Source organism: Gadus morhua, chromosome 3 (assembly GCF_902167405.1).
Source record: "Gadus morhua chromosome 3, gadMor3.0, whole genome shotgun sequence".
Lineage (NCBI taxonomy): Eukaryota > Metazoa > Chordata > Actinopteri > Gadiformes > Gadidae > Gadus > Gadus morhua.
Window position 1 is genome coordinate 8,966,725 of NC_044050.1, and position 16,982 is coordinate 8,983,706.

The following is a 16,982-nucleotide window of genomic DNA, read 5'->3' on the forward strand; positions in this document are numbered from 1 at the left end:
GCAAGGGGCGTGTACCTGGTCCAAAATTTTCCGCGGCGCTCGCCATGGGCCGAGACGGAATATCCTGGCCTGAACCGGTTTCAACCGGTCCTGGTCTTGAGCATGAACGGAGAGGAAGACTCACACACTGGCACACACACACATTAAAACACACACACACCACTGCTTGAATACACTTAATACGAGGAGAAGCACAACAAATAAAACAAGTCGAGAGTATATTTTTGGATGTGGTGTATCCGTAAAAGCTATCGCTGTTAGCTTCACTTAAACTGCTAGCCACGGGAAGCGGAGCAATCAATGACTAGTGCGTTAGCGTGCTAATAGCTAACCGTTAGCAGCTCGGAACGGAGATATCATTGACTTGTGCGATAGCGTGCTAACTCGCTAACAGCTAACTGTTAGCCACGGAGAACGGAGGAATCAATGACTGGTGCGTTAGCTTGCTAACTTGCTAGCAGCTAACTGAGCGGATTATCATAGATTTTGGAGGTGAATTGGTTTCAGTTTCTTTTGCTATTTTGAATATACTGAGTGCGACCCAGTGTAGAGCATCGGACGTGTGGAACTCTGAAAACGTTACAAGGTGTACCTGAGTGTGAGCTGATGTTTTGTTAGCCCGAGGAGCTAAGCAACTAGCCGATTTGAAGAGTAGTGTGGGCTTGAAGAAACGTGGACCATGAGATAAGCAAAGATCTCACACTCTCCACTGAAAATTGAACTCGCTGGTTGAATATACACTTTACTTGTGTAAGAGAACGGCTCTCTTGGATCAAACAGGCTTCATACTCAACGTGCAAGACACATTGGGTAAGTTTAAAACATGCTATTCAACTGTGTGTGGGTTCTGACTTAAATGCATGATTGATGTGGACGTAAAAGTATACGAGTAACGATATGGTGTGTGTGCCTCGTTTCACACGTTTTGGTAAATTATATTGAGAATGCTTGCATCGGTCGGATGGGCTGCAGAAGAGACTTGCTACATACAGCCTGTGTATGAGGGAGGGGTGATCTGGTTTCACCACGGAGGGCCGCTGTTTCCTCCATCAGCCACTCGCCAATCCGCTCACCATGTGGTTTCACATTTATAGTGCGCCAACCCTGTACTTACCAGCTAGGCTGCGACCACACGCACTTTTCTGGGCCTATTCCACAGTATTATGTGTGTCGAGGATAATCCCCACGGTCTAGTCGCAACATTTGCTCACCTTTTTGGAAGTATCCTAGCGGTTTAGCTGAACATGGAATCACAGGAAGGACTGTCAGCATCTTTTCGCTGTTACAGGCGGTGAAATATCCCGGGCGTTTTGCAGTAAAGCATCGTCTTCGGGAGGAATAACGAGATTCGCCGTATTTCAAATGACTTTTTGTAAACATCGTTTTAAGATGAAATCCTACGTGTTGCAAAGCCATCAGAATAGCGAAATATTTCCCCAAATACATTCACTCTTAAGGCCTATATGTGCTCTTTTATACAGTTGCGGAAGGAATTGACCAACCTGTTTACTGAACGTTTCTATAGTATTCGTTGTATCTGAATGCATTTTTCCTTTGACCCAAATATATTGATTTGAACCGGTTAGATTAACTCATTAAATTGTCGTAGTAAACGTTATTCCTGCATACTTCAAATAAATGACGGCATGTTGTAGCATGACAGCATTGGCTCAACTGAGGTCGCATATCGTTTTAGGGTTCGGTTCACTTTGTATGCTGCTGTCTTTACAAAGGCATTCTTTGAACACACTGGCATCTACCAAACAAATTCCTTCTTTTCAAATGTTTATCTGGACCAAGCAGGTGACCAGGCACCTGTGTGTTAAAGTGTACAGGATGGTCTCTCCCTCAGTCATACTAGTTTATTCCACAGTGTTTTTAAACGCAGCTATACCACAGGTAAACAGTTTTTTTATCGAGCTACAAGCAAGCAAGCCATTTCAAATGTATCCGCTTCAGGGGACAAAAACTATTTTAGTGTAGATGGATGGCCAAAACAGAAAAAAAAAAAACATTGTTTAGTTAATGTGTCCATGGCCTCAGAAGTAAGGTTACATGTGTGGGTTTAAACGTGATATGCCCCCTCTCTCCCTCCGCTGTACCCGCTGCAGCTCCATGCCAGCAGAAATGACCATGTTGGCGGATCATGCAGCCAGACAGCTGCTGGATTTCTCTCAGAAGCTGGATATCAACCTGTTGGACAATGTTGTCAACTCCATGTACTACGACATCGGATCCCAAGTAAGGAGCGCTTCCATAAGGTCTCCCTACATGATCACCACACACAAAGACCAGGATGCAAGATGGAGTAGCAACCTGTAGGCATCCTAGAGCTCCCTAACCCCAACCTGCTTCTTTATGACATGTATCTGAATTCATTGCTAGTTACTTGGGATAAAAGTATACGACTCATCAGTAAGACCAACATTCCCCTTATAACAACTTTCCTTACCATGATCCTGTCTCTTGGTTATATTCTAAAAGTGTCCAGCAACTCATACAGGCGTGACTGCAGTCTGTGTTTTGTGAAAATAATGTGTATTATTTTTGCAGCAACGGATGGCTCAGGAGGTGTTGACGAATCTTAAGGATCATCCGGACGCTTGGACCAGGGTGGACACCATCTTGGAGTTCTCCCAGAACATGAAGACCAAGGTACACACCCTATTGATCTCAGTAAACGCACCATGTGCCACAATCTTTTATTATGAAATATATTTAATCTTGATGAGCTAAGTATAAACGCATATTTTTTAACTTTGGCGTTCAATGAACAGTGGCATGCAATTACAAAAAATAACTTTGCACAATGTTTCAAAAACAACGTTGAATATTCCTTCTAAAAAAACATAGGTTCGAACTATATTAAAATATTAGAGCTGTCAAGCGATTAAAATATTTAATCGTGATTAATCGCATTAATGTCATAGTTAACTCGCGATTAATCGCAAATTATTTTTCTATGCTAAATATCCCTTGATTTTTTTTGTCCCATAATTCTTCTCATTTTAATTCTCTTATCAACATGTCGAAGTGCATCGGCTTGCCTTGTGCAAATTATTTTTTATTGATAACAACAATGGCATATACTGATCAAAACAGGACAATACAAAAAAAGAGCCTAGAGTGCAATTAAACGACTGCTTTGAACAAATGTCATTTGAACATAGCAGTCAGGCTACTGCTTCTTTGTTTTGAGCCAAAGAAAAAAAAAATATATGTTTTTTTTTTTTAAATACAATAATTGCGTTAATCGCGCGATACATTTTTAACGCCGTTACATTTGGTTTGCGTTAACGCCGATAATAAGGCGTTTAACTGACAGCTCTATAAAATATCTATTTTTGCGGATTTGTAGGGATGGGCATGATTAACCGCCGATCGACTAATTGATCATTAAGAATTTCGTCTGACGTAAATTTGTCATCAATAAAAATAAAGCAGATACATTTACCAAAAACCCCTACAATTACCATCCGTAGTGTTTTTCAGCAGAGAAATAGTCTGCCAAAGACGTTGAATTTGCTTAGCACCCGGACATGCTGGGGTTGATGAATTACCGGACTACTTGCGGAGGGATAGGAAAGACAAAAAAAAGACTGAATCAGGCAAAAAAAATACACTTTCCTTCACAGCGGTCCAGTTCGGTGTGCTTAAAAGTACCATCGGACCAATTGAGAACTGCTGCAACTGCTGATACCATCTCTCTTAGTTAAAAAGTATCAGCACCCACCCCAAACCAATCGGAATAAGTGTATACATGTCGATTATAGTGGATTACACCACCTCTTCTATTCCGCATGGAATTCTATTCCGATTTACATGGACAATTCTGATCCGATTAGATTTATAATCGGAATAGATCGATTCCTATCATGCAATCCGAATGTACAGTATATATGGCATTTACAAAAGTGGTAAGCGTACGTCCGTAGGTCTCGTGCATTCTTGTGTATTCCGATTGAGGCGTATATGTCTTAATTTTCTATTCTGATTGAGCTGTTTTTCCACTTCTAATCGGACCAAGTGTCCATGTAAACACAGGAGAATTAACAATCCATTTTCATTGCATTTTGAATATAGCATATAAATAGTTAATTTTAATATAAAAATGTTAATGATTAATCAAAAATTGATCGTTAATTCTCCCCACGATCGACTTAGACAATTTAATCGACTGCTCCTCCCTAGTGCATTGTCCATAAGGGGTAAACCAAATCAACGAGAGACAGAACTACTTGTATAGGTAGATTTCAACATTAACTTTAAATTATGTACATATATATATTACAAAATAAACAAAATATCCGCTACCTTAAATCTAAAGAGTGAGAACTGAGATCGACTGAGATCCATGAAAAATCCATCAAATATTTATAGGCTATAAATTGTAACATTGTGTAGTGTAATTCTTTTTGGTAAAATAAATGATTTCCTGACAGAGAGGTCCAAGATGGGTCCAAACGAGCAATATGTTTGCTTATGAGGTTCTGGTCGTTGAAAAGCTAGCCTGAATGGGATTGTAAGGGTGCACTCACACTAGGCCAACTGGCCGTGGCCGTTGGCCGTTTTCACACCTAACCGTGCTCAAATGTCCCATTGTTCTCTGGCCTGCACTCACACTAGGCCGTCTGGCCGTGGCCGTTGGCCGTCGCAACTGTGGCCTGGTCACGGTAGGCTCTTGTACATACGTCGTAACACGTCATCACTAAGCGTCCGCTGCATGGACCATAATAAAGTCTGCCGCCAGTCAGAGGTTTAACAACAATGGACAACAACACAGAGAACACACCAACAGTTGAACCGCTTGACGCGATGTTTACCGTTTAATGGGAAAGAAGGCTCGTCGTCTTTATTATGTCCATGGTCGTCGCATGGACTATACGTCATCCAGCTCAGGTTGCGTAGCCGTGCGTGTGCGCGTGTCGGCTCATTAGCATCTGTACCGTAGCGGCCCGTACCGTAGCAGCACACCTCTCCCAAGTGGCCAAATTGGCCTTGCCTGGCCAGACTGGCCACACTCACACTGGCAGATTTGAGCATGGTTAGGTGTGAAAACGGCCACGGCCAGATGGCCTAGTGTGAGTGCACCCTAAGGTCACAAAGGTGCAGAGAAGTCAACTAAGTGAACAGGGGAACTTAAGTAAACTGACCTTCCACTGCTGTAGCTGCACAGACGAACAGGTGGGCGTCCTAGGTCAGCTGCTAGGCCAATATCTCTTGATAAGCAGATTACTTCCTTAAGGCTTTAATTTGCATTATGAATGATACATTTTTGTGTTAGGGCACTCAAAGTTTTCTATTAAAGATTTAAAATATACTATAAAGGTAAAGGCCCAGCTAGGTTTTCTCTAGCTATGGAGATGATCAACAGGCCTAATGTACTACACAAGCATTCCTCTCCCCTTCCTTCTCTGGAACAGGGATTGCAAGCTTGTATTTTCAGTGAAGGAGAGAGGCATTTGATGCAGAAATATTTTTTTGACGGAAGTTGTGATGGCTATTTGATTTTGTTTGTAGTGACGGCTGGTCAATGTGTATAAATTGTATTTCTCTATGTCCGTCTCATTCCCTAACCTTATTTTAATGTTTTTCTTTAGTACTACGCCCTGCAGATCCTAGAAACGGTGATCAAAACTCGTTGGAAGATTCTCCCCAGAAATCAGTGTGACGGTAAGAATATAACTAAATAAGCTTTTAATTGAGTATATATATGTTAAAACTTGCGTTCTCTTATGCACACTTTTCTAAATTTCACAGGAATCAAGAAGTACGTTGTGGGTTTGATAATCAAGACCTCTTCTGATCCTGTTAACGTAGAGGTACAGTGGCCATCGCTCTCAACCTTATTTTTCTCTGGTTTTATTCTGCATTGCATGTAGTCAAACCTAGTGAAATTTAAACGTTTAAATATTGCTTGTTTTTGTCTTTTCAGAAGGAGGGTGTGTACATCGCAAAACTCAACATGATCCTTGTTCAGGTAAACGCATCCCACAACCTCAAGTTTTATTGATACCGTAGGAAGTTTTCCAATAAGATAGTAATGACAATAATTCATTGAACTTAGATGCAACATTCAGGGTAAGACGCAGACTACCATCACTTGACACGGAAGAGATACAACAAGGATAACGTTATTAATCCTGTGAGGGAAAGAAAACATTAGATAAATAGTTGTAATAACAGGGTCAATCATGTGTAATTAGAAGTACTGTAATAATAGCTAATAAATTGTGTGGAGTGTTGCTCTACTGTAGCTGAAGTATTGGATCAAGGTCCATTAGGTGATGCTCAGCCGTAGCCCTCTGCCCCCCCAGATCCTGAAGCAGGAGTGGCCCAAGCACTGGCCCAACTTCATCAGTGACATTGTGGGGGCAAGCCGAACCAGTGAGAGCCTCTGTCAGAACAACATGACCATCCTCAAGCTGCTCAGTGAGGAGGTGTTCGACTTCTCCAGTGGACAGATGACTCAGGTCAAGGCCAAACACCTCAAGGACAGGTAACAGCCCCAGTAGCCCTACACTGGACTAGCACTATACTGACTCCACACAAAACTAGTACTACACTGACCCCACACTGGACTAGTGCTACAATGACTCCAATCTGGATTAGTGCTACACTGACTCCACACTGGACTAGCGCTACACTGACTCCACACTGGACTAGCGCTACACTGACTCCACACTGGACTAGCGCTACACTGACTCCACACTGGACTAGCGCTACACTGACTCCACACTGAACTAGCGCTGCACTGACTCCACACTGAACTAGCGCTGCACTGACTCCACACTGGACTTGTGCTACAATGACTCCAATCTGGATTAGTGCTACACTGACTCCACACTGGACTAGCGCTACACTGACTCCACACTGAACTAGCGCTGCACTGACTCCACACTGAACTAGCGCTACACTGACTCCACACTGGACTAGCGCTACACTGACTCCACACTGGACTAGCGCTACACTGACTCCACACTGAACTAGCGCTACACTGACTCCACACTGAACTAGCGCTACACTGACTCCACACTGAACTAGCGCTGCACTGACTCCACACTGAACTAGCGCTGCACTGACTCCACACTGAACTAGCGCTACACTGACTCCACTAGCGCTGCACTGACTCCACTAGTGCTGCACTGACTCCACTAGCGCTGCACTGACTCCACACTGTACTAGCGCTGCACTGACTCCACGTTGGACTAGTGCTACACTGACTCCACACTTAACCTGTGCCGCTCCATTTCTTATGCATCCAATGATTCTTGTCCCTTAAACAAGGTTCAGAAACATACTACTTTGAATTGGAAGCATTATCATAAATGTATCTATATTTTTTTAAATGAACATTCCCCATCCCTACACTCGACAATAGACCAGTAACTACTAGACTTACTAGTACTCTATTTTAACTCAGCTATCTCAGTCCTAACCAGGAATCTCTTGTTCTTCTTCCAGCATGTGCAACGAGTTCTCCCAAATATTCCAGCTGTGCCAGTTCGTCATGGTGAGTAGAATCAGATTAACTGAGCTGGACAGCTCCCAGCGTCTGCACCCGGACCATAACGTGTACCTCGTCTACTGTTGGGAGTATTCCCAGAATGCACCTCTTGACCCTTTTGTGTCCCTGTTCTGTTTTAGGAGAATTCCCAGAATGCACCTCTGGTCCACGCCACTCTGGAGACATTGCTGCGCTTCCTGAACTGGATCCCGCTGGGCTACATCTTTGAGACCAAGCTCATCAGTACTCTGGTTTACAAGGTATAGGATCTAGATCGTAAATGCGTCTCCTGTAAATATTGATTGTGGATGTGGCTCTACACACCAACTAACCATGGCCAATATGTCATGTTGTAGTGACCCATGTTCGATTCTGACCTGCAGTCCACTGCCTCGTCCCCTCTATTCATCAACCCACACTCCTATTTATCCTCACCCACCTGTCCATCAAAGCACCAGCACCATAATCAAGTAGATGAGGAAAATATTGAATGTTAAAAATCTGTAGGAAAATCTACAAATAAGATGAGACGGTCTCGCAAAAATGTTCTTGAATCCAGCTGTAAACATCATAGGAGCTGTGTAACATTGTGCGGGGATCTCCATGTCTTCATACCTGGGTTGATGTTGCTTCATCACACCTTTTGATTTAGGCCCCGTCCACACGAAGCCGAAACAGGCGAAACCGTTACGGTTTCGATCTATCCGGTTTCGCAGTATCTCCGTAAAGATGGAGTCAAGCGAAACCGGGTAGATCTGTAGAAACACTGTTGTACACATGCCAGGCCCATAAGGGGCGCTGCTTCTGCTACAGAAATCCTTTCTGTTGTGAGTACTGAGACTCCGCGGGCTTAACAGTCATTGGCTAGAGGGTCGAGGGTTGGGGCGATGACGTCATGGTTTACGGTTTCAGGCGTCCACACGAATCCAAAACGAAACCGGGTAGATTTGAAACCACCTCCGAGGGTGGTTTCAGAAGTTTGCGGTTTCGGTCAGCGGATTCGCCGGCTTTGTGTGGACGGAAGGCCGAACCGTACAAGACCTTTGCGGTTTCGCCATGAAATCGGCTTCGTGTGGACGGAGCCTCATTCAAGGCTTCAGAGTCTTCCTCGGGTTGCCACTAAACTCTTTACCTGTTCACCAGTTCCTGGACGTGCCCATGTTCCGCAACGTCACCCTCAAGTGTCTGACTGAGATTGCGGGCGTCAGCGTCAACCAGTATGAGGAACAGTTTGTCAACCTGTTCACCCTCAACATGTGCCAGCTCAAACAGGTAAACGCAAACTCCTGTGGGAGCTCTATAAGTTGATCGATGGGTGGGTGGCCGAGCTCCATCGGCCGGCAGCCAGTAAGACGTCTCTAAACGGTCTCCACGTCACCCATGTTCAGATGCTGCCCCTCAACACCAACATCCGCCTGGCCTACTCCAATGGGAAGGATGACGAGCAGAACTTCATCCAGAACCTCAGCCTGTTCCTCTGTACCTTCCTTAAAGAGCACGGCCAGCTGGTGGAGAGGAAGCCCAACCTGAGGGAGACGCTCATGGAGGTGAGGTCTTTGGCTGTTGGGGGGCTGTATGAAGCCCATCCAATCATTTATTAAGCCCAAATGTAATGATTGGATTGCCTGATCAGTCTGTCTACCAGCTAGGGCTGTCAACAAATATATATATATATATATATATATATATATATATATATATATATATATATATATATATATATATATATATATATATATATATATATATATATATATATATATATATATATACATTTTTTCAAGCTGTTCATTTACTGCATGAGGGACAGAACAAGTAGAAAAAAGCAAAATATTTTTATTCTGATTACAATATAACATTTTTATTAAACTAATAGTTATATCTTTCCATCCCTGGATCCCCAGTGGGTTCTAAATGCATATTTTCCTCTGCAGGGAATATAGTAAACAAAGATCATCACTGACAGTCAGTGACTGGGAATGATGCTGAACCAGTTGTCAGTTTTGTCCTTTCTCTTTTTACGCGAGTATAGTAGCACTGCAATCTATCCCCAAGGGTAAAGCGTATCTGTTGTCACATTGCAATGCAGATCCCTAGGTTTGATTATTATTTGATGTTAATGAAAAGAAAATAGTTGTTTCACAGCAGAGCTGTGTCCGTTCAACTGTCTCTCGGAGTGAGACCAAATTAATATATTTATATTATTCTATAACCCAATGTTTATAGCCATGCTGCCTACCCAGCAGGCAAGCTGTTCGGGGCAATCATTGCGCTTAAGCTAGAAATGTTTAGGAGTAGTGCTTTTGGAGGGAGGCCTGAAGGCGGGGTGGGATATTTCTGTTGGATACTTTCAAAACCTAGCTGACTCGGGCTGTTTTTTAATTACTGCCATACCAAAGTCATTTAAAAGTTTGGATTCCCGCTCGGAGACAAAGATGGGGTCACAGGCCAAAAGAGTTTGATCAGTTAGTTAATGGTTTTGGTTCCCGTGTCTCCAAGGCCCTGCACTACATGCTGCTGGTGTCCGAGGTGGAGGAGACGGAGATCTTCAAGATCTGTCTGGAGTACTGGAACCACCTGGCAGCCGAGCTGTACCGCGAGAGCCCCTTCTCCACCTCCACCTCCCCGCTGCTGTCCGATGTCCCGCCGCGGCGACACCTCTACCTACCCGTCCTGTCCAAGGTGAGACCACGGGGTGTGGCCCCACAGGGTTGGGGATTTCATTTCTCACCAGGGCCATCCAATGCTAAGAATCTATGCATACACATTATTGCCATATATTGCTTCGGTATTTTGTCCTTAGAGTAACAACACGAATGAGAATAACACAATACCATACTCTCACTTTATTAGCAAGGAAATACAAATAATGTCTTAAGTATTATGTATACTGTACATGCCTCCACAATGCCTAGATTAAAGAGTGATCTTTGAGTGTACTCTGGTTAATCTTCTACACTGGTATCGTGTACGCAGGTTCGGCTGCTGATGGTGAGCCGCATGGCCAAGCCTGAGGAGGTGCTGGTGGTGGAGAACGACCAGGGAGAGGTGGTGCGGGAGTTCATGAAGGACACGGACTCCATCAACCTCTACAAGAACATGAGGGAGACGCTGGGTGAGCCCACGACAAATTCACTTCCTTACTCCGCCCATGTACCGATAGGTGCGCGGCAGTGTCGATTAGTGGTGCAACGGTTCACGGGTTTCCTGTGATCCGTACGGATCAACCATCACGGTTCGGGACGCAAGTGATCCGCGGATCGGCTGATTAAAAAAAAAAAGTTGTGCGTTGACATGATCAACGCATGTTTAGAGGACAATTCCGGTATTAACAACATTATCAAATATCGTAGCGAAATACAGTTTCTGTTGTGTTTTATTTGGCGTTCCGTAAATCCCATTGAAACGTGAACCGGACGTCTTTAGGTTTGGTTGTAGTCTTTTCGTGTATCAACAGTAGGGCTAGAACCGAGCGAAAAGACTACAACCAACCCCCCTTGCAATGAGCATGAGTCTCCCAACCGAAATCAATGGATTTACAAAATGCCAAATAAAACACCACAGAAACTGTATTTCGCTACCAAACTAAAAAAAAGAAGATAGGATGTCTGCATTGCCTTGGGAGAGTGTAGACTCTAAACTCCCCAGGCAATGCAGACATCCTGAATTGTAAATCCAGGGTTAGGGATTATTTACTATCCTATCCATGTTAAAAAGAAGAAGGAATAATGCCTCAAATTGCAAATTTTTTAAATATTGACCATGCTTAAAGAAAGCAGGATTATTACCTAATTTTTCACTTTATTTTGTTTTTACACAGTTAAAAGATTTTATTTAAAGTCACATTTGTCTTGTTATCTTTATTGTTGTTGATCCGAAAATGATCCGACCCGTGACTCAAAAACCGTGATCCGAACCGTGAGCTTTGTGATCCGTTGACGAGTAGGATCTGGTTCTCATCAGGACACCCTCGAGACATGTTGAATCATCTGTGCCAACTGTTTTCACTTTTGGATTTCCAATGATGATAATAAAAAAACAAATATATATATATATATATATATATATATATATATATTAGAGCTGTCAGTTAAACGCGTTATTAACGGCGTTAACGCAAACCAAATTTAACGGCGTTAAAAAAATTAACGCGCGATTAACGTAATTATTTTATTTAAAAAAAAAAAAAAAATTTTTTTTTTTTGGCTCGAAACAAAGAAGCAGTAGCCTGACTGCTATGTTCAAATGACATTTGTTCAAAGCAGTCGTTTATTTGCACTATAGGCTCTTTTTTTGTATCGTCCTGTTTTGATCAGTATATGCCAATGTTGTTATCAATAGAAAATCATTTGCACAAGGCAAGCCGATGCACTTCATCATGTTGATAAGAGAATTAAAATGAGAAGAATTATGGGACAAAAAAATCGAGGGATATTTAGCATAGAAAAAGAATTTGTGATTAATCGCGATTAATAATAGTTAACTATGACATTAATGCGATTAATCACGATTAAATATTTTAATCGCTTGAAAGCTCTAATATATATATATATATATATATATATATATATATATATATATTAATTTTTTTATTTATTTATTGAATACGGCATGGACGAATGTGGGAAAATAAATAGTAGTTTAAATGTAAGCCCTGAACCTTAAATGTAAGCCCTGAAGGACCAGGAGAAACTCAAGGGAACCCTCTTTCCAAGTTGGGGGTGCACTGGGGTCCCGATGGGCAGAGACGTAGAGGCAATGCGTCTGTCTCTCATGCCGTCTACCTGTCTCGTCCACCACAGTGTACCTGACTCACCTGGACTACGCAGACACAGAGCGTATCATGACGGAAAAGCTCCACAACCAAGTGAACGGCACAGAGTGGTCCTGGAGGAACCTGAACACGCTCTGCTGGGCCATCGGCTCCATCAGCGGCGCCATGCACGAGGAGGACGAGAAGAGGTTCCTGGTCACCGTCATCAAGGTGAGCACCTCTTGTTTCTACTACTCGCCCCAATCCCGATGTTTTAGGTTTGGGGTCGATTTGCCGTCCTGCCGCCGCGCCAAAGATGCGTTAGCAGTAGGGGTGTGACGAGATCTCGTGCCACGAGATCTCGCGAAATTAAACTCGACGATTTTACCCGTCGCGTTAAAAATCTGTCTCCCGAGATTTGTGAGCTTTCCAAACTTCTATTTGTCGCCTGTGGGGGCAGTAATGCGCCTTTGCTACATCTAGTCTGCCAAGCATCGAAAGCAGCCATAAGCTGTGTTCGTAATCATCCCTATCACGGTTATAGTGTACTATATAGGGTGCTCGCCATTTTGTAGTGGTGTTCGAATTCTCAGTGGTTAATTTCATGCACTAAATAGTGCATTTAAAATCCCCAAAATTTGAGTGTACATACGATGTACCCTACATGTTACTCCCGTATACCACAATGCAATGCGGTCGTGTTTTTCCGGAGGAGAAGAAGAAGCTGAATAACCGCGAAAACGAATACATTTATTGATGGAGTCTCCGGCTTGCGTTTAGAAATGTCTACAATTTATTTGGGATTTAACATAAAATAATTTAACATTCAAAATTAATTAAAAAAAACTTGAACAAGGAAATGTAACATTCAACATCAATACAACCTCCAGCCCGGTTTGTTTAGATGATGTGGGCGCATCACGTCACACAAAGACCCGGCGCATTTACTGACGCAAATGACGTTTAGAAATGTTCAGCGTAGTGTCCGAATTCTCGTTTGTTCGTTCCCTATATAGTGCACTATATCATGAACACTATATAGGGAATAGTGAGTGAGTGTATAGGGAATGATTTCGAACACAGCTAAAGACAGCCAGAATGACATCGGAAAATACCTGTATTACCGTCGAAGATGCCCCCGCCACTTTTAAATCATTTGTTTGGCAGCATTTTGGGTACTTTGATTTGGTTTTGCACATAATATTGTTTGCACTGGAAAAAAAGAGAATTATTTAATTTAATTTATTTTACTTTATCTTTTATAAATTGTAGTTTTAGTTTCAATTTCATGCATGTAAAGAGTAAAGAGTGCATGTAAAACATTTCAAAATGCATGTGCAACTTGGTTAAATAAAAGTCTGTTGGTCCAGTCATATATTTTGTCATTGTAGTTTTCTTAAAATCTCGTCTCGTCTCGTTCTGGAAAACGCTAATCTCCCTCTTTATGTACAAGTTGACGTCAATTAAATTTTAAATGTAGACATCTGTATGAGTTGTACTACTGAACGCAGTAAAATGTACTGCTCCCCCCCCCCCCCCGTACAATAACAAATAATAGAATGATGTTCGGTGGTCAGCATTTAACATTCACTGCCCATGACAAGATGTGCGCATGGTTTATAATGGTTGAACCGGTGATGAATAACCAAACGATAATAACCGTGTGTCCCATTCTCCAGGACCTGCTGGGGCTGTGTGAGCAGAAGCGGGGGAAGGACAACAAGGCCATCATAGCCTCCAACATCATGTACATCGTGGGCCAGTACCCCCGCTTCCTCCGGGCCCACTGGAAGTTCCTCAAGACCGTTGTCAACAAGCTCTTTGAGTTCATGCACGGTGAGCCCGATGACCCGGGGCGGGGGCCACAAATGACTAGGCGGATAGGTTCTGTCGTACCCCACCGGACCTGAAGGCATCTTTGAGCTGCTCCTTAATGACTTGAAATAATTGCAGTGCAAATGGCTTTAGATGATGAAAGGGAGTAAATGAGTACGTGCTGTGACCACCCTGATCATTAATGAGAAAGGTTGTTCTTCCAAGAGCTGTGCTCTTGGCAAAGCTGTGCTCAGTTTTGCTTACCTTCATGGAATGTACAAAAACAATGATGATGAGCAGTGAATCAATTGTATATAATGGGACAATTGTTATTGTAGTTTTGCCCAAACAGTAGAGGTGGGGTCTGTACAGTACTTAATGGCTGAATCTATTCTTGAGATGAGGCTGTCTACAAAGTGCATGGCCTTTGGGTACAAAATACTTAAGTGTTTTTTGTTCTTTCGGCCCACAGAGACCCACGACGGTGTGCAGGACATGGCGTGCGACACATTCATCAAGATCGCACAGAAGTGCCGGCGCCACTTTGTGCAGGTGCAGGTGGGCGAGGTGATGCCCTTCATAGACGAAATCCTGAGCAACATCAACACCATCATCTGTGACCTGCAGCCCCAGCAGGTAACAAGGACACAAGAACACTTTTTCGCTCACACACACACGCTCAGGTTATACCTGTAATAAGGTGGCAACAGGTATATCGGTCACATCTGTAGGCAGGAAGTAACACACCTATTGCATCTGTTGGAAGGAAGTAACACACCTGTTGCATCTGTAGGCAGGACGTAACACAGCTGATGCATCTGTAGTAAGGAAATAAATACGAACTGTGCCGTCTAACTCCTGTGTCCTCCCTGCACTCAGGTCCATACGTTCTACGAGGCGGTGGGCTATATGATCGGAGCACAGACGGACCAGGCGGTGCAGGAGCATCTGATAGAGAAGTACATGATGCTGCCCAACCAGGTGTGGGACAGCATCATCCAGCAAGCCACCAAGGTAAGCCTCTCCATCTGACAGGAATGAACTGATGGAGAACCGCACAACCATAATGGGACAGTCAACTCACAGTTAAATCATAGATTGGACTTCATGTTTCCAGGGACTATTGATGGTCAACATTTTAAGCCTGTACATGATTGGCTGGATTTTGCTCTCTGTGTAGAACGTGGACATCCTGAAGGATGCAGAGACGGTCAGACAGCTGGGCAGCATCCTGAAGACCAACGTGAGGGCCTGCAAGGCGGTGGGACACCCCTTCGTAGTGCAGCTGGGCCGCATCTACCTGGACATGCTCAACGTCTACAAGTGTCTGAGTGAAAACATCTCCTCCGCCATTCAGAGCAACGGTCAGTTCTGCTGTCTATCTCTGTAGTACTGTCTCTGCTCTTATTAATAGGAATGGCTGTCTCTCTGCTCTTATTAATAGGAATGGCTGTCTCTCTGCTCTTATTAATAGGAATGGCTGTCTCTGTCTCTGCCATTATTATAAGGACTGTCTCTCTGCTCTTGTAAGTAGGGCTGTCTCTCTGCTCTTGTAAGTAGGACTGTCTCTGCTCTTGTAAGTAGGACTGTCTCTGCTCTTGTTAGTAGGACTGTCTCTGCTCTTATTAGTAGGACTCTGTCTCTGCTCTTATTGGTAGGACTGTCTCTGCTCTTATTGGTAGGACTGTCTCTGCTCTTATTAGTAGGACTCTGTCTCTGCTCTTATTGGTAGGACTGTCTCTGCTCTTATTGGTAGGACTGTCTCTGCTCTTATTAGTAGGACTGTCTCTGCTCTTATTAGTAGGACTCTGTCTCTGCTCTTATTAGTAGGACTCTGTCTCTGCTCTTATTGGTAGGACTGTCTCTGCTCTTATTAGTAGGACTCTGTCTGTCTCAGCTTGTTTGTTTGACTGTCTGTCTCTCTGTCTGTAATATAAGCAGTAGAATTGAGCGTTTGGTGTGTGGTCCTACAGGGGAGATGGTGACCAAGCAGCCCCTGATCAGGAGCATGCGGACGGTGAAGAGGGAGACCCTTAAGCTCATCTCGGGCTGGGTCAGCCGCTCCAACGACCCCCAGATGGTGAGGACGGGACACTCCATCAGAAGTCTTGTTCAATACAGTCCCTTGTGTTGTGGAGTCATCATCCACTCTAACATTTGATTCTCTTTTACGCACATTCATAAATGTCATTGGCAAACACGTACAACGCTTTCAGTGTCAGAGCAAGGAGGGCCCCAGTATACACAATTACTGCAAGAGGCCTTGGCCAGTGGGAAGCAGTTGAAAGAAAAAGTCTGCAACACTGCTTATGCTCCCTGTGTGGTTATTTAGCAAACACAAATGATAATTGAATAATTTATTGCATTTATATTGCACTTCTCTTGGTGTGTGTGTGTGTGTGTTCTACCTACCGCTTGATTATCGTTCTTTATTTGAATGTGCTTAATTCTTTCTCTCCTATCCTCCTCTCTCGCCCTCTCTCAGGTGGGAGATAACTTTGTACCCCCCCTACTCGAGGCGGTGCTCATCGACTACCAGCGCAACGTTCCGGCGGCCCGCGACCCAGAGGTTCTGAGCACCATGGCAACCATTGTCAACAAGTTGGGGGCGCACATCACCACGGAGATCCCCAAGATCTTTGACGCCGTCTTTGAGTGCACGCTCAACATGATCAACAAGGTTGGCATGGATACAGCACGCATGCACGTCACACTTCTACGCAAGTGCACTTCATGTTGTTGTCGCGTGCATGATGGTCCAGTGGTTACAGGGTCTGACTCCCAGCAGAAAGGTGCTGGGGTCGATGACTACAGTAAGTCTGTGGTGCATTGCAGCAGCCTAACAAGTCATCCTTGAGCCAGTTAACCTACTAAGCCCTACACACTCCTTGATGACTTGTATCTGAA

The 16,982-nt window shown here is 43.7% G+C and overlaps 1 protein-coding gene across 2 annotated transcripts in view; it reads left to right on the forward strand.

The window, feature by feature from the left end:
• The first annotated feature begins 35 nt into the window (after nucleotides 1-35).
• xpo1a (exportin 1 (CRM1 homolog, yeast) a) overlaps nucleotides 36-16,982 on the forward strand; it is a 22,157-nt gene continuing 5,210 nt past the window's right edge. Inside the window, exons 1-20 of one of the 2 annotated variants that reach the window (XM_030352143.1) lie at nucleotides 36-810; nucleotides 2,112-2,241; nucleotides 2,554-2,655; nucleotides 5,601-5,673; nucleotides 5,761-5,822; nucleotides 5,936-5,980; nucleotides 6,318-6,499; nucleotides 7,465-7,513; nucleotides 7,648-7,767; nucleotides 8,651-8,779; nucleotides 8,896-9,054; nucleotides 10,007-10,189; nucleotides 10,484-10,622; nucleotides 12,310-12,491; nucleotides 13,940-14,096; nucleotides 14,548-14,711; nucleotides 14,955-15,089; nucleotides 15,256-15,439; nucleotides 16,049-16,155; nucleotides 16,561-16,755. In XM_030352143.1, the coding sequence (XP_030208003.1) occupies nucleotides 2,116-2,241; nucleotides 2,554-2,655; nucleotides 5,601-5,673; nucleotides 5,761-5,822; nucleotides 5,936-5,980; nucleotides 6,318-6,499; nucleotides 7,465-7,513; nucleotides 7,648-7,767; nucleotides 8,651-8,779; nucleotides 8,896-9,054; nucleotides 10,007-10,189; nucleotides 10,484-10,622; nucleotides 12,310-12,491; nucleotides 13,940-14,096; nucleotides 14,548-14,711; nucleotides 14,955-15,089; nucleotides 15,256-15,439; nucleotides 16,049-16,155; nucleotides 16,561-16,755 (2,493 nt within the window). In that variant the 5' untranslated portion in view covers nucleotides 36-810; nucleotides 2,112-2,115. Of the gene's footprint in view, nucleotides 811-1,132; nucleotides 1,900-2,111; nucleotides 2,242-2,553; nucleotides 2,656-5,600; nucleotides 5,674-5,760; nucleotides 5,823-5,935; nucleotides 5,981-6,317; nucleotides 6,500-7,464; nucleotides 7,514-7,647; nucleotides 7,768-8,650; nucleotides 8,780-8,895; nucleotides 9,055-10,006; nucleotides 10,190-10,483; nucleotides 10,623-12,309; nucleotides 12,492-13,939; nucleotides 14,097-14,547; nucleotides 14,712-14,954; nucleotides 15,090-15,255; nucleotides 15,440-16,048; nucleotides 16,156-16,560; nucleotides 16,756-16,982 lie in introns of those variants that run through there. The other variant, XM_030352144.1, reaches the window with a different exon arrangement.